A 17,776-nucleotide genomic window follows, 5' to 3' on the forward strand; every position below is an offset into this window, starting at 1 on the left:
CACTTGTAAGAATATGTGCTTGTTTATGTTACCGGTAGTTATACAATTCCTGCCCGATATATTATGAATTGAACAACACATTTTGTGGGGTAGTCAATCAATACAGAGACAGAACGGCTCCACTCCACTACTGAGGTTGCCATGGCAATCTGTCATGAAACGGATGTCATTTTGTATCATCATGTTAGCAGAACTGCCTGCTCCTAATAGAAAACACTAGAGAGGTGTTCTACATCAGGGCCTCGTCCTATCCTGTCTTATCTGCCTCAGAACTGTCAGATCTCCAATCTACCTCACAACCCCAGCAGCCAACCCTGACAGGACATCTATTTCCTTTGGATCAGAGGACAGCTAACACAATCCTGGGCTAATTTATGCTAGCAGATACCCATAGACTTCCAGACGTGCTAACGCTAGTTAGTATTGGCTCACAAAACTACCTCTAACTTCCTTCATACTGGACACTGACACATACACATACAAGTTCATCTGATTCTGGGGAAGTATATAAAGGGCCTCATTGCCAAAATCCCAAAGTATCCCTTTAATTTAAGGATCGGACCCTTTTTAAAAATTTTAGCCTAAAATGACATACCCAAATCTAACTGCCTGTAGCTCAGGACCTGAAGCAAGGATATGCATATTCTTGATACCATTTGAAACGTTTGTGGAAATGTGAAATTAATGTGGGAGAATATAACAAACTAGATCTGGTAAAAGATAATACAAAGAAAAAATAGTGTTTTTTGAAATCTTTGAAATGCAAGAGAAAGGCCATAATGTACTATTCCAGGTTAGGCACAGTTTAGATTTGGGCCACTAGATGACAGTAGTGTATGTGCAAAGTTTTAGACTGATTCAATGAACCATTGTATTTCTGTTTGAAATGTTGTAAGACTACCCAAAAGTGCCTAATTGGTATATTAATACATTTTCAAGGTCATAACTGTGCATTCTCCTCAAACAATAGAATGGTATTCTTTCATTGTAATATCTACTGTAAATTGAACAGTGCAGTTAGATTAACAATGAATTTAAGCTTTAGGCCCACATCAGATATGTCCTGGTAAATGTTGTTGTTACTTATAACCTCACGCTAATTAGCCTACGTTAGCTCAACCATCCTGCGGGGGGATCCTGTAGAAGTTTTCAACCTATTGGTATTATCCAAACTAATATTTCACTGTATCTGTATGGGAGCAACGAACGTATGTTGTACCCCTATATTATCTGTCATCTATGTCACTAATTGGAAATGGACTGGTGAAAAAACATATTTTTAGAACCCAATCAATTTCGGCATTTTATCCCTCCTTTAAGCTGGTGATCACATCCTAGTAAGTGAACCCTTACACACACTATAGTGCAGCACAAGATTAAATGCAGTGCATTTGATCTCACTGTTTCAATGTAGGGGAGATTCGGTGGTACTCTGAGCAAAGTAAAGCTGCTTGTTGTAAGTCAACAGACATTCAGCATCAGACACAGAATATGGCTTCCACAGTAAGTATTTTTCATATAACATATCATAGCTTGCCCAAATGCCTTTTCACTTTATCATGGCTGACTGAGTAGTAGCTATCATTTCAGCACCTTATGCTTTTCCCACTTAGAGGTACCAGTGTGTATTTTTTGTTGTCATTACAGAAGGAGACGACGTAAAGTTTAACCCCTTCGGAACGTCAGCAGTCAGCAGCGTGGCCAGCTATGATTGGTCAGAAAGAGAGGAATGCCTGTGCGCTCAGGATCAGGCCAAGAAGCATCTGGGCCTGGACGGTGTTGGTGTTTCCTCCTCTCTCCCCTCAGACGTAGTCCACAGGAAGGAGACGTCGTTCGGCAGCACAGAGAACATCCCCATCACACACATCGCCCAGACTAAGATCACCACCTTCTCAACAGAGGATAGTGTGTCGACCGACAGCAAGTTTGAGGCCTTCGCTGACTTTGGCTCTTGTGAGCCGGAAGGTTTGGGTGGGGATGAGAATGATGACTTTGGGGACTTTGCCAGCACGGTGTCAGCGAAGTCAGACTCCCCCTTGGCAGTGGCCGAGCCGGGCTCCGAGGGGAACCTGAACGAGGCCTCGGATGAGTTCAGGGCCTTTCAGGGGGACAAGGCCAAGTTTGGGAAGTCTGACTTTTTGAAGGCCAGCTCTCAGACCAAGGTCAAGTCCAGTGAAGAGATGATCAAGAGCGAACTGGCCACCTTTGACCTCTCTGTACAAGGTGAGTTATCTGACCTGTACTCTCTCTCTTTCCTCTTGTTGTTTTATTTTCTGTAGATAGTAGATATACGTACATTTTCTGATCCTCAGTAAGTAGATGGTGGTATATTGTGTCCAGTTACTCCATGCCTTCTAGTTCTGATGTAGTGGTGTGCATCAGATCAGCTGGCTGTGATGTGACATAGCAGGACTTTCATCACCTCGTATTGGAGCTCTGTGGCTACTCCGGCAGCTCAGTGCAGTTCCGCTGTCAGACAATAGATGGCAGTGTTGTGACTACAGCCCAGAGACTGTAAAACACATCCTTGGTACACAACACAGGCAAATGAGATTAATTAACAGCACAGCCCAGAAAATCCATGCCCAGACGAAATTAACCGTATTCACTCCTTGTGTGTTAATTTTTTTACTGCTGTTTTCTGGTGTTATGTTTCATGCATAGTTAATTAGCGATTCCTACCTCCAAAGTGATAAAGGCTCATTTGCCTCAATGATTTCTCTCCCAGTGTTAACCCTAATTACTTTTTACTTGTTATTCTTCTGTCCTTATTGAATGGTAATCTGATCAGTGTGAGGTAATGGGGGAATGTATTAGTGCTGTCATGCTGTGGGGAGGATGATGCATGTCTCCGCAGGGGTGATTACCTTGTTCTCACACACACACACACACACACACACACACACACACACACACACACACACACACACACACACACACACACACACACACACACACACACACACACACACACACACATAAACAGAGAGAGAGAGAGAGAGAGACCCTGTGGCATGTGACTGTGTGTCTTTTTTCATGTGTCTGTCTGTTTTTTTCTGTGTGTGTCTGTCTGTGTAAGTGAGTGAGCCATCATGAATTATTCATACTTGCATTGGTTGCCGTGGCGCTATTTTGTACATAATTATCATTTGTTGTAAATGAAGTGTTTTGACGTCTGTGTCCTTGTCCGGAAGGAATTAGCCACAACAGAAAATGAGCTCAGTAAAAAGTCCCAATTATGCCATAGTAAACAAACAGGTGCATATCTGGAATTAGCCAACATCTCTGGGTTGGTAGAAGTGGCCATTAAAAGGGCATTTGAATGTACTGTATGTATGCCAGACATTGCCTGTATATATTATTTATGTATGTATCAAGACACTCTCTCCTCTTCTCCATGCCTCAGGCTCCCACAAGCGTAGCCACAGTTTGGGGGAGAAGGAGATTGGACGCTCGCCCCCCTCCCCGGCCCCGGAGCAGCCCTTCAGAGACCGCTCCAGCACCCTGAGTGAGAAGAAGCCTGCCCTGCCCGTCATCAGAGACAAGTACAAGGACCTGACTGGGGAGGTGGAGGTGAGAGACACACAGTCACTCTATCCCAGACATGTTAACTACATTTGCCAATTATCCAGATGCTCTGTAGAGTGTTTAGAAGTTCAGTAGACATTGATTTCAATAGCAAACCACAGAGGCTTTGGCCTTAATAAGTTTATTCGTTTTTTTTTGTATTTATGTAAGTGTCTTTATGGAAATGTGTAAATGTCTTCTCATATCTGAACTCTTTCTAACAACTATAGCATGTTGTTTCAGGAGAGTGAGCGCTATGCATATGAGTGGCAGAGGTGTCTGGAGAGTGCTGTACAGGTAAGATAGTGTGCCATATATGTTTTGCCATATCTGAGCATGTGTGTTGTTGTGTGTGTGTGTGTAACCCTAACCCATTCTGCTGTCTGTCTCTGTCCCCAGGTCATCATTAAAGCCAACAACACCCTAAACAGCATCAGCTGCTCTACTGTTTGCACTGAGGTCATCCAGTCTGCTCAGGGCATGGATTACCTACTGGGTGAGAGACACACACAGACACAGACAGAGGTCCTGAGCTTGTTAAACAAGGCCCAACAGTCTTCAGCTAGAACCCCAAACTCTGCCTGATCCCCTCTGAGAGAGTTATTCAGCGCTCCAGTGTTGCCTGTGGATCCTAGTGGGGGCTTGTCTTCGCTCGGCCTGACAGACTGTGGATCCTAGTGGGGGCTTTTCTTCGCTCGGCCTGACAGACTGTGGATCCTAGTGGGGGCTTGTCTTCGCTCGGCCTGACAGACTGTGGATCCTAGTGGGGGCTTGTCTTCGCTCGGCCTGACAGACTGTGGATCCTAGTGGGGGCTTGTCTTCGCTTGGCCTGACAGACTGTGGATCCTAGTGGGGGCTTGTCTTCGCTCGGCCAGACAGACTGTGGATCCTAGTGGGGGCTTGTCTTCGCTCGGCCTGACAGACTGTGGATCCTAGTGGGGGCTTGTCTTCGCTCGGCCTGACAGACTGTGGATCCTAGTGGGGGCTTGTCTTCGCTCGGCCTGACAGACTGTGGATCCTAGTGGGGGCTTGTCTTCGCTCGGCCTGACAGACTGTGGATCCTAGTGGGGGCTTGTCTTCGCTCGGCCAGACAGACTGTGGATCCTAGTGGGGGCTTGTCTTCGCTCGGCCTGACAGACTGTGGATGTGTCTCAAATGTCACCTTATTCCTTTTGTCCTATAGGGCTCTGGTCATAGGCAGAGTAGGAATAGGGTGCCATTTGGGATGCACATGAGTGTGTATCTGACCAGACAGACAGCAGGGTGTCTTTTTAATGAGTGGTGAGAGTGGGACAGGCACCCATACCGTTGTGAGGGGCTGAGAACAGAACACAGTGTACCACCAATGAGTCTTCTTCCAAAAACACACCATTATAAACCTTTGACCTCTCAACGGAGAACAACAAAATGTTAACCCTACAATCCCCAGGGAGGGTAGTGTTACAGCTAACATTATGTCAGGTTGGTCTAATGATCCAACTTCAGAGGAGGTTTCAACATAGGGGAGTGTAGTAATGTTAGCTGTTTTTCATTGTCCTTCTCACTGTCTATCTTTGGCTTATGTTGGAGCTGGCTGTGGGAGAGAACTGGGAGCAGGGGTGTTGTCTTATTGTCTAAGTGTGTTTATGTGGCAGGTGTGGTGGAGGTGTACCGCGTGACCAAGCGTGTGGAGCTGGGTATCAAGGCCACAGCCGTGTGTTCTGAGAAGCTGCAGCAGCTGCTGAAGGACATCAGCCGCGTCTGGAACAACCTCATGGGCTTCATGTCCCTGGCCAACCTGGCGGTAAGAAACACACACAATACAGTACAGACACACACACACAGACCCACGCACACAATACAGTCAACACACACACTCACAGACCTCCCTTCCTAAAATGCAGTTGGTTAGGCTACACACAGACCTGAGAAAATGACACTTGATTGTAACAACTTTGTCTAGAAAATGTTCCTGATGAAATGTTGAGTGGATAAGGACTGCCTAGTACGATTATCAATGAAACCTTGACAGTGTACGAAACCAAACCCTATGCTGGTATCTGTTAGTGTGTGTAGCTGTGGGACGGGGAGTGTAGAGCTGTCTGTTGTAGGCTGTAGTGATGTGGTGAGAACAGAGGCAGAGAGGAGATGTGCTGGCCTTATCCTCTGCAGCCAGCCCAATGAATAACATTGCTTCTCAAATGCCAGCAGATAATACAGGCTGGCCATCTCCCGACTAGAGATAATGTCAGTACAGAAAGAGAGAGAATTAGCGGAGAGGGACAGAGGGATGTAGAGGGAGACGGTGAGTGAGTGAGTGAGTGAGTGAGTGAGTGAGTGAGTGAGTGAGTAGTAACGCTATGTTATCTCAGACCGTAGACCTGCAGCTGCCTTTTGATTCTGCAGTCTCCGTCTCCGTCGAGAGAGAGAGAGAGAGAGAGAGAGAGAGAGAGAGAGAGAGAGAGAGAGAGAGAGAGAGAGAGAGAGAGAGAGAGAGAGAGAGAGAGAGAGAGAGAGAGAGAGAGAGAGAGAGAGAGAGAGAGAGAGAGAGAGAGAGAGAGAGAGAGAGAGAGAGAGAGAGAGAGAGAGAGAGAGAGAGAGAGAGAGAGAGAGAGAGAGATATGCCTGGGCACACTCACTTGTTCACACAGCTCTGCTGCCAACAGACTAATGGACTGTATTTACTTTCATTTCCCAGATTAAAGACATATTTCTACTTCAGTTCATTTAGCTGGTTAATGAATGAGACATGTCTCTTCCTTTGAGCTATTGTTCTGTAGCTCAGTGTTGGAGAGGAAGCTGCTACACATGTACAGTTACAGTGGTCTGTATCTAGGTATTGTAAACCAGGTTGTTCGAGCTTTGAATGCATTGTGTCGTGCCTAAGAACAGCCCATAGCCATGTTATATTGGCCATATACCACACCGCCCCGAGCCTTATTGCTTTAAATATACAACTTATTTTTTAAATGTAAATTGGCTGGCACCCTTATAAAATCCTTGCATATATGGTACATTTCCTCAAATTTCAGAACTGTAGATCCCTCGTTTTGTGAAGTTGTTGATGTGAGGCGTAGCAACATCGTGTGCCCCACAGCGGAGTCCTATGATCAGGTGACCAATCTGCCAGCACCTCCACACGGGGGGCAAGCTACCACCCTGTGTGTGTCTCGGTCACAAACATAGGCTTACAGTACGTGGCCTCCAGGTTGCAGGCCAGCCTAAGGCAAAGTAATTGGCTAGGTACTGCTCTGTTTCAGCTGTTATGAGAAGGGGCTTTCTGTATCCTTAAGTGTCCATGCATACAAAGACCTTTGAAATGTTTTGAATCCTTCTTGAATGTAATGCAATTTGTGGATTCAAATAAAGTGTGTGTGTGTGTGTGTGTGTGTGTGTTTGAGTACATTCGCCTGTGTGTGTTTCTCCTTGTGTAATGTTGTGTGTTTCTCTGTACAGCCTGATGAGAGCTCGCTGGACTTTTCCTCCTGTATCCTGAGACACGGCATCAAGAACGCCAAGGAGCTGGCCTGTGGGGTGTGCCTGCTCAACGTGGACTCACGCAGCAAGGTCTGCACACACACACACACACACACACGCACACACACACACAAACGTACAGACACACAACACAATAAGCATACAGTAATTCTCAGTCAACACATAATCATGATTGCCAACCAACACACCCTCAATCCCTCAACAGATGGACCCAACAACTGTTGAAACATTTGATTATAAATCCGTTCCAACAAATTTCTCAAGCTGAATAAACCATGAATCATTTAGCCTTTTGAGAGTTGTTTTAAACTAGTGGTTGACGCATAATAACTAAATGATCGTTTCTTTGACTTTGAACATTTTGCAGAGCAAAGAAGAGACAACTATTGGACGTCTGTTTAAAAGAGTATGAGGCAGTGAACTGTCAACTGAATCTCACTTCACTCTCTGCTACTGGGGGCCTGGGGGCCAAATTCTCCACTGATAGACAGGTGATGGGGTGCCAAAATGACAGCACACTCTTCTCCTCTCAGCTCCCTCCCTTCACACTGACTGCATCCCAAAAGACAAAATGGGCCCTGGTCAAAACTAGTGCACTATAGAGGGAATAGAGTGCTATTTGAGACACTGCCAGTGCCGACAGCAGCAGCACTGTGTTCATGCACAGTAGAAATGACCAGACAATCCGATTTCACCAAATACCCCCCCAAAATGAGTCTTAGAAGAGAAGGTGATGAAACAATGATGATAAAATGACACCTGTTAAGATGATAACAATTCAGGAAGGGAGAGATGGAGAAAAAGAGGGAGATAAAAAGAGTTGGAGGAGACAGACAGACAGACAGGACGTGAGAGGAGTGAAGTTGTTCTTTTGGCACCTCTGGTTGAGCTGAGGGAATTGTGGGAAGGTTTCTGGAGGGTCAGTGAAGCATGCAGCTTTACTTTGACAATAACAGGCTTGTAGCTCAACCTTCATCTGACAGCCACCTCTCACTTCACCTCTTACCAGCTACTAACAACAAGTCTATATCTGTGTGTTCATGTGTTTCATCATTTGAGTTCTGCTATGGCTTAAAATGTGTTTGTGACACTTTCTTTTCCACTTGTCAAACCCTTATCATCAGTAACTATTTGTCATATTGGGGTCCATTAATAGTATTGTTTGACTGGACAGTCTGCAGGACAAGATTGCTTTCATTGTTTCTTGCGATGTTCGCCTGCATCATTTAGCTGGAGACAGATTGATGAGGCGAGGTGGAGGGAGGATGGCTGAGTTTAGGCAGCTGATGTGGCTCACGCATCAGATCAGTCAGGAGCTGTGAGCGCAGGTGCTAAGAAATCTGCTGAGGGTTAGGGTATTTCTCCATCTCTCTCTCACACTCTCTCTGTGTTCATCTCAATCTTTCTCTCGCTCTTTCTCCTCTCTCTCTTTCGTGTGAACTGAGTCAGGCTGAATAATAGTTCTATTCAGCCTGCCCCTGACATCAGATTAATAAGCCACCTTTTAATTAAACTTGTGTCCAGAGGAACATTTGTAAGAAAGCATAAATTCCCCTCAGAGAATAATGAAATCACAGAAAGCGTTTTCATACAGAAGCTGATAATACTATTATCTTTCAGAGTACAGGTAGTTTCTGTCTGTCTTCCAACTACAAGTAAAGGTGTGGTGTTGACGGCATCACTGGCATAATGTTATGATGGGCGCCATTGAGAGACTGGTCCTAGGCTGTTGGTCTTTGATACTGCTGACTGGGTTCTGGGTTTTAACCTATCCAATGGAGACCTTTCTCAATGTTCTTCATCCAATCACCCTCATATGTTGAGTCAGGGATGGGCAACAGCAGCACCATGTAGCCTGGTAGCAGATCAGCCTGGGTTTCAGCCAAGTCCTCTGATGTGCTTGTTGTCATGTCAAACATGTATGGTATGACAGCGAATGACAAGGGAGTTGGTTACAGCACATACAGATCTGCTGTCAGGCTAAGCAACAGGTAGCATCTAAACATAGTTTATTACTTGGCGACTGCAACAAGCTATAAACTCTCTGAGTGATCATTTGGGTTTAATGAAGTATTACTATTTTTGGTCAGTGATAAATGCTAATGAGTGCAATCATTCCCAAAGGTACTGGTTTGGATTTTTTCCCAATAATTTATGCAGTATGATGCATTAGTATTCATAAATGTCAGATTCTGAAATATACTGTACCTCCAGGATTTTAAGTTATTTTTCAGTTTGTTTAATTTGGTTATGACTATCTGGAAATAGGCCAATAACATTCAAATAAGTTTACTTGGCAGTGGATGCCATGGCTTTGCAGACTGCACAGTATTTCTCTCAAATCTAATTGCAGAGTCTGGAATCCTACCCATCCCTGTTTGAAAGATGCTCATCCCTGTTTGAAAGATGCTCATCCCTGTTTGAAAGATGCTCATCCCTGTTTGATGTTTATTGGAAAATGAGATGGATGATCGTATGGTGGTACTTTAGATTCTTTCACTTTGGGGCTCTTGGAATGTTGCTCTTTCAGCTCCTTGGTGTACCAACGTTCTGTTCTGTGCAAACTGACGGACTGATCCTCAGTTACTGTACACTTTCACTTTGCTTACTCAGGACAATGCATGAAACCAGGGAAATGCTGACACCTCTTGTGCTACTTACAGGCACTGGCTAAAGACCATGACAAGAGGTTAAGGGTAAGGGTATGCTTCACTTATTTCCACCTCTTAAGCAGCAGTAGACTGTAGCCTCCTTCTTTAGGCATGATGCCCCTTGCATTAACAGGTGGTGTTTCTAGTCTGGAGCCCTGTAGCACCATGAGCAGCACTGTCGTCTAGGTTTCCTAATGGAGGGTCATTAACCTTTAGATTACAGTTAGAAAGGTTACCTAGGATTAATCATGCTGACCTTTCATTTTGGTTTTCAAATTGTCTAACTCTCCCAAGCATATCCTCTCTCCAGCATTTTCTACTTCTGTTATGTCTCACCACATTATGTGTCGGCACAATCATGTTTGATGGGTAAATTGCACATCATTACAGTTCTGCAGGCTGGGACTGTGGAGGTGGAGGTAGGGGTGGGGGTGGAGGAGAGGAGGAGGTGGAGGGGGGGTGGAGGTGGAGGGGGTGGAGGAGGAGGAGAGGGAGGTGGGGTGGGGTGGAGGTGAGGAGGAGGTGGGGGTGGAGGTGAGGTGGAGGAGGAGGAGGGAGGTGGAGGTGGAGGTGGAGGTGGAGGAGAGGAGGAGGAGAGGGAGGACGTGGAGACGAGGGGTTATGCCTTTGTGTTCTCTCCTTTCTTCTCGCTCTCCAACATTCCAGGCTTTGGCAGGCGGACTAAATGCAGGTTTGACAAAAGAAGTGGGAGGACGTGCAAAAGATGGAAGGAGAATACATTGTGTCTGTGAAACCTGAGTGTGTCAGTGTGTGTGAGAAAGACAACAGGTGTGCACAGCATAGTAAATGTACTATAAATGGTTTGTGAGCAGGTGGACAGGTATGAGTATACTATATGATGTGTATGTTTCTAGGTTGTTGTCTGTGGGAGGATATGATTCACCACACATTACTTATTTCTCTTTCTTGCTTCAGTTCGGATATTTCACCAGGGATGCAAACTCTTAAACATTAGCATCTCCTCCTCATCACCAACCTGCTGCTACAGCTGGGCTCAGCTAAATGCAAGCTCGCATAACAGCTCTCTGCCCCTCTCAGTTCACTCAGTTTATTTTCTCAACGGCTATATTCAGATGTTATGTGGGAGTGCCATTCAGCTATCTCAATATATTCAACTAACAGTCAAGAGGACAGGCAATGAGCAGCAGTCTTATTGATCAGTAAACAGATCATTGTGCCAAACACGAGTCATATTTTCAAAGGACCAGTTTTCACTGACCCCTTGTTTATATGCCACAGTGGAGATACTGTATGCAGGTTAAGCTACCTACAAATCCCTGCTTCTACCATTACTCTCATAGATCAATTATTTAGTTCCTGTTGATCGTTGATTTATCTTTACCACTGCTTTCTATTTGTTAGCCTGAGCTACTGCCAAGTTCATCTGTTTATTAACTATTCAGTAGAACCTTGTTGTCCTAACATCCCCCCTCGTTTCGCTCTTATTTGACCCTTCCACCAGGCTTTCAACTCAGAGACGGACAACTTCAAGCTGCCGTACGGGGGCCACCAGTACCACGCCAGCTGTGCCAATTTCTGGATTAACTGCGTGGAGCCCAAACCGCCGGGCCTCATTCTGCCCGACCTGCTCTGAACTGCAGACACCGCTGCCATGGCAACGGGCGCCAGGTAATCAACACCGGCGAGGTGCAACAGCCGGGCTCTCCGCCACACACCTCACAGCCTCACACCTTGGGTTGTGAATACAGAAATCACAGAGGGAGATACCTCAGAATTCACTGGAATCATCTTTATTTATTTGCCTTTTATTCTCTCTCTTTCTCTCTCAGAGGTACTCTGTGCTCTTTGCGGCGGTGAAGAAGTGCAAATCTGCTGGTTTGTACAAATTCAAGGCTTGACACAGTAAAGACTATTCTGTATCATAATGTATTGTAAAATTCTACTTTATAAATGGTGTCATTTTCTCTCTTTTTTTCCATTGTCTGCTCTCATATACAGTAGAATGCAAGTTGGCCTTTTAGCATCGATGCTTATGCGACTTCCCTGGCAGGATTTATTTTGGCAAACATTATTCAGATAATTAACCAATGTTGTGCTACGGTAACCCAAAGGAGGTCTAGTCCCTATGTCAGAGCAGGAGAAAATGTGGACAGTTATATGAATGGGGTAATGGGTTTCAACATTTTCTGTACTGCACTCTTTCTGTGACTCAATAAGTCCATAACGAACTATTAAAACTGTGCAATATACTACTAATGAAGGAACTTGGAGACAAACTGAAGTGTAAGGCTATCTGTAATTTCCTTTGATTGTCACTTGTTGCTTGGTTACTCTTTAATGCTTGAGCTCAGCAAAGAAAGAGGGACTTTGTTGGTGTTTGGGTCTTAAAGTAGTATTTTCTCCTCTCTGTTCTTCTCGAATCAGGGTTGTGGTATCATCACACTGCTGGAACTGAATCCATTTTAAGGTCGGGTCTCTAAAAGGAGAGTCTATGGTTGCTAACGTTTGAATTGATATTTAACGTTTTAAGTATTGTGTGACATTGACTGCTTTTTAATGTCTTTGTATTGTTTGATAAGGACTGCTTTATCTAAATGAATGTTCATGTCCTGTTTGAACATTTTTGTGACATTGGGGCTTGAAAGGGAGTCTTAATTCTTAAAGATTGTTGGCTGTGGGTTTTGTTTTTCTGTCTTGCTGTGCCAGTGTATATATACTTGCGCTGTTGACGGGGATGTTTTTGCAGATCTAAGTCTTGAATGAAGTCAACTGTGATTATGGACTATTGCAGCAGCTCTTTGTGAGGATTACAGTATCATAGTATTGTAATTGCAATGACTAACTGTAATGTGAAGTGATGACGTTTACATAAATAATACATTGATGCATAAATTAAATACTTTTCATGGTCATTAACCAATGAATGTATTACCTGGAAGCCTATTACCATGCACATCAATTAAGAGTATTGTACAGTTCTGCTGAATTTGTTTTTGTTTTCAATATTTTCTGAATATAATCGAGAAGGTTGGCTTCCCAATAGCACGAGTCGTTTCATCTGGATGACATCTGGAATAAAGTCAGGTTCAGAGTCTAATGCAGCGATATCATATTAGCAGTACTTCTCCTAAAATGCCAAATGGTTTGAGATTCTCGTCTTTTATTTTCCACTCAATAACATGCTATTTCTCAGACCAGAGAGGCTTCATCTCTATCACTTTGTGACCACATGAAATACATTAACCTCGGCCATCGCTGGAGGATGGAGAGCTAAGACAATCAAATGAAAAATATGCTTATAGTAGAGCCATGCATGGAACCAGTCTCATTATCATTCTGTCTCCTTATGTGTACAGGACAGGTGTGTGTGTTCTCCAACATACATTTTATCTCTCACCATTCCCTAATTGAACATCCTGCTGAAAATGAATTCCTCTCTCTGTCTTCTCACCATGAGCTGCCAGATTACAGAAAATTACAAATGCTCAAATTACTGAATAATAAGGCTTTGTAAATTTGAAATGCAGACCCATCCATCTGTCCCCATGTCCTGTCTTCTTCATGCCTAGTATTGTCTGCAGGGCTGTGCCTCGGAGGATCACCTGAGGAGAATGGGTCTGGAGAGATGGGAGGGAGTGCTACCCTACTGTATTGACTGCTATTCAGCCACAGGCTGCCCATTGTCAGTTACAGTATTGATTAAAGGCAGATGTTTTGCTCGCCTGACTCGCAAGTAATGCCTTTATCCTTAATTCTCAAGTGGAGATTTGTATTACTTTGATGTCCCTAGAAAAATGTATATTTTCCTTTTTTTCTTTAGAATTCATACAAACATCCTATCGGCCATGAAAGCTGGTGTTCACAGCCTAATCTGGGTGATATTTCACACTGAGCTGTAGTTTGGCTGATTTAAAAAGGCTTGAGGCTTACATGACTTGAGATCTGTGAAGATTTTCACTTGAGTGTCCAAGATCTTGTACTTTGAAATTGAGGATTTGAAAGCCCTGTCTGGTCAAATATGGGTCTTTGAAGAAGGCACTGACAAGATTAGTCAGATATCTCCTACAGACACTTTCAATTGTTCAGTTTAACAATGACAAGATGAAACTATTAGAAATCCTTACTATGTATTAATCACAAATAATTTATTTCAATTAGATGACAATATTCAGCATCTATGTCCTTTCTATAAACGGATCCAGACAACACAGTGAGGTAGGGCCATGGATTTAGAGCTCATCAGTGTTCATTCTGAAGGGGATGAGATGAGTCAAAGGCAGGCTTGAAGAGAGGATAGAATCCCACTCAGTCAACCGATCACTGAGAAAGAATGACTTCATCCACCCCTGCTTAAATTGAATTACTTCAAGGTCAGTCTCCCTTTCTCGATTGAACTTCAATCTTTGACTATATGACTATGGAAAAGGAGCAAGAATTCTGTGATCGTTTTCTGAAACATCCATGATTGTGTTTCAATAGAAGTCGTCGTACCAAATGGTTTTGGAATGAACACGAGGACAAATATAACTGCTTTGATGATGCTTGGGCTATTCATAACCCATCACATTCTGTCTCCATTTTTATTGAGTTTAACTTTCAAATGAACATGAACTCGGTCTGTCATTCATACATACAGTATACTCTCTCTCTTCCTCACCGTCTCCCACCATTTTTCCTCCACAGCGCTTGCTTGCCACAGCAATTGATTACTGTGCCCAGGCATTGATTCAGTGTTAATGTTCATCACTAACAGCACCACTGCACTTGGTGACCATTACTAAGGTTACTGTAGTTTTCATTTGCTATCAAGGTATTGTCATACAAAGTGCATTTCCCCACTCCTGTATGAGGATTGATTGCTTTAGAAAATCATGTCCCTTTTCGGCAGCCTTCTCTTATCCCATCAATGGTGTAACAAGCGTGATTATTATTTGTCCGAATATTGACTATGCTCTCCGTCTGTACCTTGTTATTAAATAGAAAAGCATGATTATATACCAGGAAAAAAGTGTATGAGCTGTTTTAATTCAAAGTAAGCTTACAGATGTAGGATCTAATTTGATCACTCTTTTGTTGATGAGAATTTCTTGCACAGCAGGTAGTGTATTCAAGGTTTAAAAAGGCTTCTAAAGTTTGCAATTTCCACATTTGCCCTAATGTATAATGTATCAACCTATGCAAAAAATATCCATTAATTTACCATCCACATAATTATACTGAACAAAAATATAAACGCAACAATTAACAATTTCTCTGAGTTACAGTTCATATAAGGAAATCAGTCAATTGAAATTAATTAATTTGTCCCTAATCTATGGATTTCACATAACTGGGCAGGAGCGCAGGCCTATGCGTGGGAGGACATAGGCCTACACACTGCGGAGCCAGGTCCGGCCAATTAGAATGAGTTTTCCCCCACAAAAGGGCTTTATTACAGACATAAATACTCCTCAGTTTCATCAGCTGTCCGGGTGGCTGGTCTCAGACGATCCCGCAGGTGAAGAAGCTGGATGTGGAGGTCCTGGGCTGGCATGATTACACATGGTCTGCGGTTGTGAGGCCGGTTGAATGTACTGCCAAATTCTCTAAAATGATGTTGGAATCGGCTTTTGGTAGAATAATTAACATTCAATTCTCTGGCAACAACTGTGGTGGACATTTCTGCAGTCAACATGCCAATTGCACACTCCCTTTACAACTTGAGTCATCTGTGGTATTGTGTTGTGTGACAAAACTATATTTTAGAGTGGCCTTTTATCATCCCCAGCACAAGTTGCACCTGTGTAATGATCATGCTGTTTAATCAGCTTCTTGATATGACAAACCTGTCAGATGGATGGGTTATCTTGGCAAATGATACATTTTCACTAACAGGGATGTAAACTAATTTGTGCATAACATTTGAGAGAAATAAGCATTTTGTGTGTATGGAAAAATTCTGGGTACTTTTATTTCACCTCATGAACCAACATTTTACATTTTGTGTTTATATATTTTTTCAGTGCAATTCACATTTCCTGGTGCTGCATTATTATTTTCCTGCTGTAACAAACTGGCTCAAATTAAGATCCTACATCTGTAGTGTTCAGGGCATCAATTCAAATTTGCTCTTCCGAGTGACGCAGAGGTCTAAGGCACTGCATCTCAGTGCTAGAGGTGTCACACCAGACCCTGGTTCAATTCCAGGCTGTATCACAACCGGCTGTGATTGGGAGTCCCATAGGGCGGCACACAATTGGCCCAGCATTGTCCGGGTTAGGGTTTGGCCGATGTAGGCCATTATTGTAAATAAGCATTTGTTCTTAACTGACATGCCTAGTTAAATAAAGGCTAAATAAAATACTGCAATAGGAACACGTTCCTTTATGAGGCGATGCATCATAACATTACTACCATGTTAGTGTCATGAGAAATATTATTTGATTGTTCACATTTGTTTTTGATCATATTCCAATTTAAAACGGAGGATCTTCTAAAGAGACCAACTTGATGTGAGTGCAACCATTCAAGCTTTGCAAAGTGTATTAAGCTGCAGTCAGGCAGGCAGTTTGTTGTGAGCCCTTTTGCCAGACACATCTCCTTCCTACATACAGCCTAACGACATCTCATCCAGTTCATCACAGCAGTTTGTTCTGCATGGCCTGCACCACAGCACTGTTGCCCAGTCTACTGCCTGTGATGTTCAGGGTAATGTAGATCATTCTGCTTACTGGTTTCCTGATTGACGGTCATATTCTGCTGCTGCTGAAAGATGTCTTTACTCTAGGATGGCTAACTATTCCCTGAGAATCAGTGAGTGAGAGACATACACATACACACACACACACACAGATCGTCAGTCTATTGGGGGAAGTAAGCTGATAAAGAAAGGTATAATTTGGGCCCATCACTCCTGCATCTTCCTCACGCTTGGCCTGTCATCTAATGGAGCCAGTGTCTGTGTGGTTAATGCTGTTTATTGTGTAGGCCATTCTGGAGATCCCTCAGTAGAATAGGCCACAAGACAAATAGTTCCCATCCCTGTCTGTCTGGTTCTCCGTGGCCATTCCAAATGAGAATGAATGATCGAATGTTGCTGTGACATCTGAAGACTTCTCTGAGGGAAATTGTTGTGAGCAACATCAGTAGCTGCGTCCCAAATCAAATGACATCCTATTCCCTTTATAGAGCACTACTTGCGACCAGACACCATAGGGCTCTGGTCAAACGAAGTGCACTATATAGGGAAAAGGGTGCCATTTGGGATGCATCCATGGTCTTCTGTTGAAGAAGCCGGTGTACAGAGTTCACTTTTATATCAAGAAGTTTAAAGTCACAAAGAAACAGAGAGCACACGGTTAACTTGTAAGAATGTGCATTTTCAATCTGAATTGTCCTTGTTGCTATAGAGAACCATGTTATAATCATTCCAGCCTCATTGTTGGCACAGCTGGATAGTAGGACTTTAACAGGATCTATCAAAAGTGAAAAATTCTGCAATTATTCTAAACTTACTGTTAACCTCATTACATCTTTATTTTCCACTGGTCTGAATAAAGAACTTGAGTATCACCATGAAAATTACTATGAATATTCCCATGTTCAGTTACAATTGACTGATTGGCTCTCAAAATGACGATGACTTTACAACACCATGGATGAATATTGACCATTATCAATCAAATAAAAAGTGTGAGCACGGCTTAAACAAAAAGGGAATCAGGTGCTCGACTGAGGGACTTGAAAATCCCTCATAAAAGTCCTACCTTTTCTAAACGTTCCATATATACTGAGAATACGAAACATTAAGACCAGCGCTTTCCATGACATAGACTGACCAGGTGAAAGCTATGATCCCTTATTGATGTCTTGTGAAATCCAGGAGACAGGTTAAAGAAGGATTTCTAAGCCTTGAGACAATTGAGACATGGATTGTGTATGTGTGCCATTCTCTGAATGAATGGGCAAAACAAAAGATTTAAGTGCCTCTGAACGGCGGATGGTAGTAGGTGCCAGCCACGTGTACCGGTTTGTGGAGGTGTTCCTAATGTTTGATGTACTCCATGTATAGATTTTCAGTGTAGTCACACTGTATCTGGATCCATTATGTTACTCTGCTT

The 17,776-nt window shown here is 43.4% G+C and overlaps 1 protein-coding gene across 7 annotated transcripts in view; it reads left to right on the forward strand.

The window, feature by feature from the left end:
• Positions 1-12,597, forward strand: part of LOC118394696 (synergin gamma-like) — a 40,149-nt gene extending 27,552 nt beyond the window's left edge. For 2 of the 7 annotated variants that reach the window (XM_052520398.1, XM_052520406.1), the window contains exons 14-23: positions 1,648-2,223; positions 3,407-3,573; positions 3,811-3,864; positions 3,967-4,063; positions 5,202-5,350; positions 7,003-7,113; positions 7,412-7,450; positions 9,708-9,740; positions 11,179-11,345; positions 11,507-12,597. In XM_052520398.1, coding sequence (XP_052376358.1) covers positions 1,648-2,223; positions 3,407-3,573; positions 3,811-3,864; positions 3,967-4,063; positions 5,202-5,350; positions 7,003-7,113; positions 7,412-7,450; positions 9,708-9,740; positions 11,179-11,310 — 1,358 coding nt within the window. In that variant the 3' untranslated portion in view covers positions 11,311-11,345; positions 11,507-12,597. Of the gene's footprint in view, positions 1-1,647; positions 2,224-3,406; positions 3,574-3,810; positions 3,865-3,966; positions 4,064-5,201; positions 5,351-7,002; positions 7,114-7,411; positions 7,451-9,657; positions 9,741-11,178; positions 11,346-11,506 lie in introns of those variants that run through there. The other 5 variants (XM_052520428.1, XM_052520429.1, XR_008138649.1 and 2 more) reach the window with 4 other exon arrangements.
• The last annotated feature ends 5,179 nt before the right edge of the window (positions 12,598-17,776 follow it).

Source organism: Oncorhynchus keta, chromosome 1, assembly GCF_023373465.1.
Source record: "Oncorhynchus keta strain PuntledgeMale-10-30-2019 chromosome 1, Oket_V2, whole genome shotgun sequence".
Classification (NCBI taxonomy): Eukaryota; Metazoa; Chordata; class Actinopteri; order Salmoniformes; family Salmonidae; genus Oncorhynchus; species Oncorhynchus keta.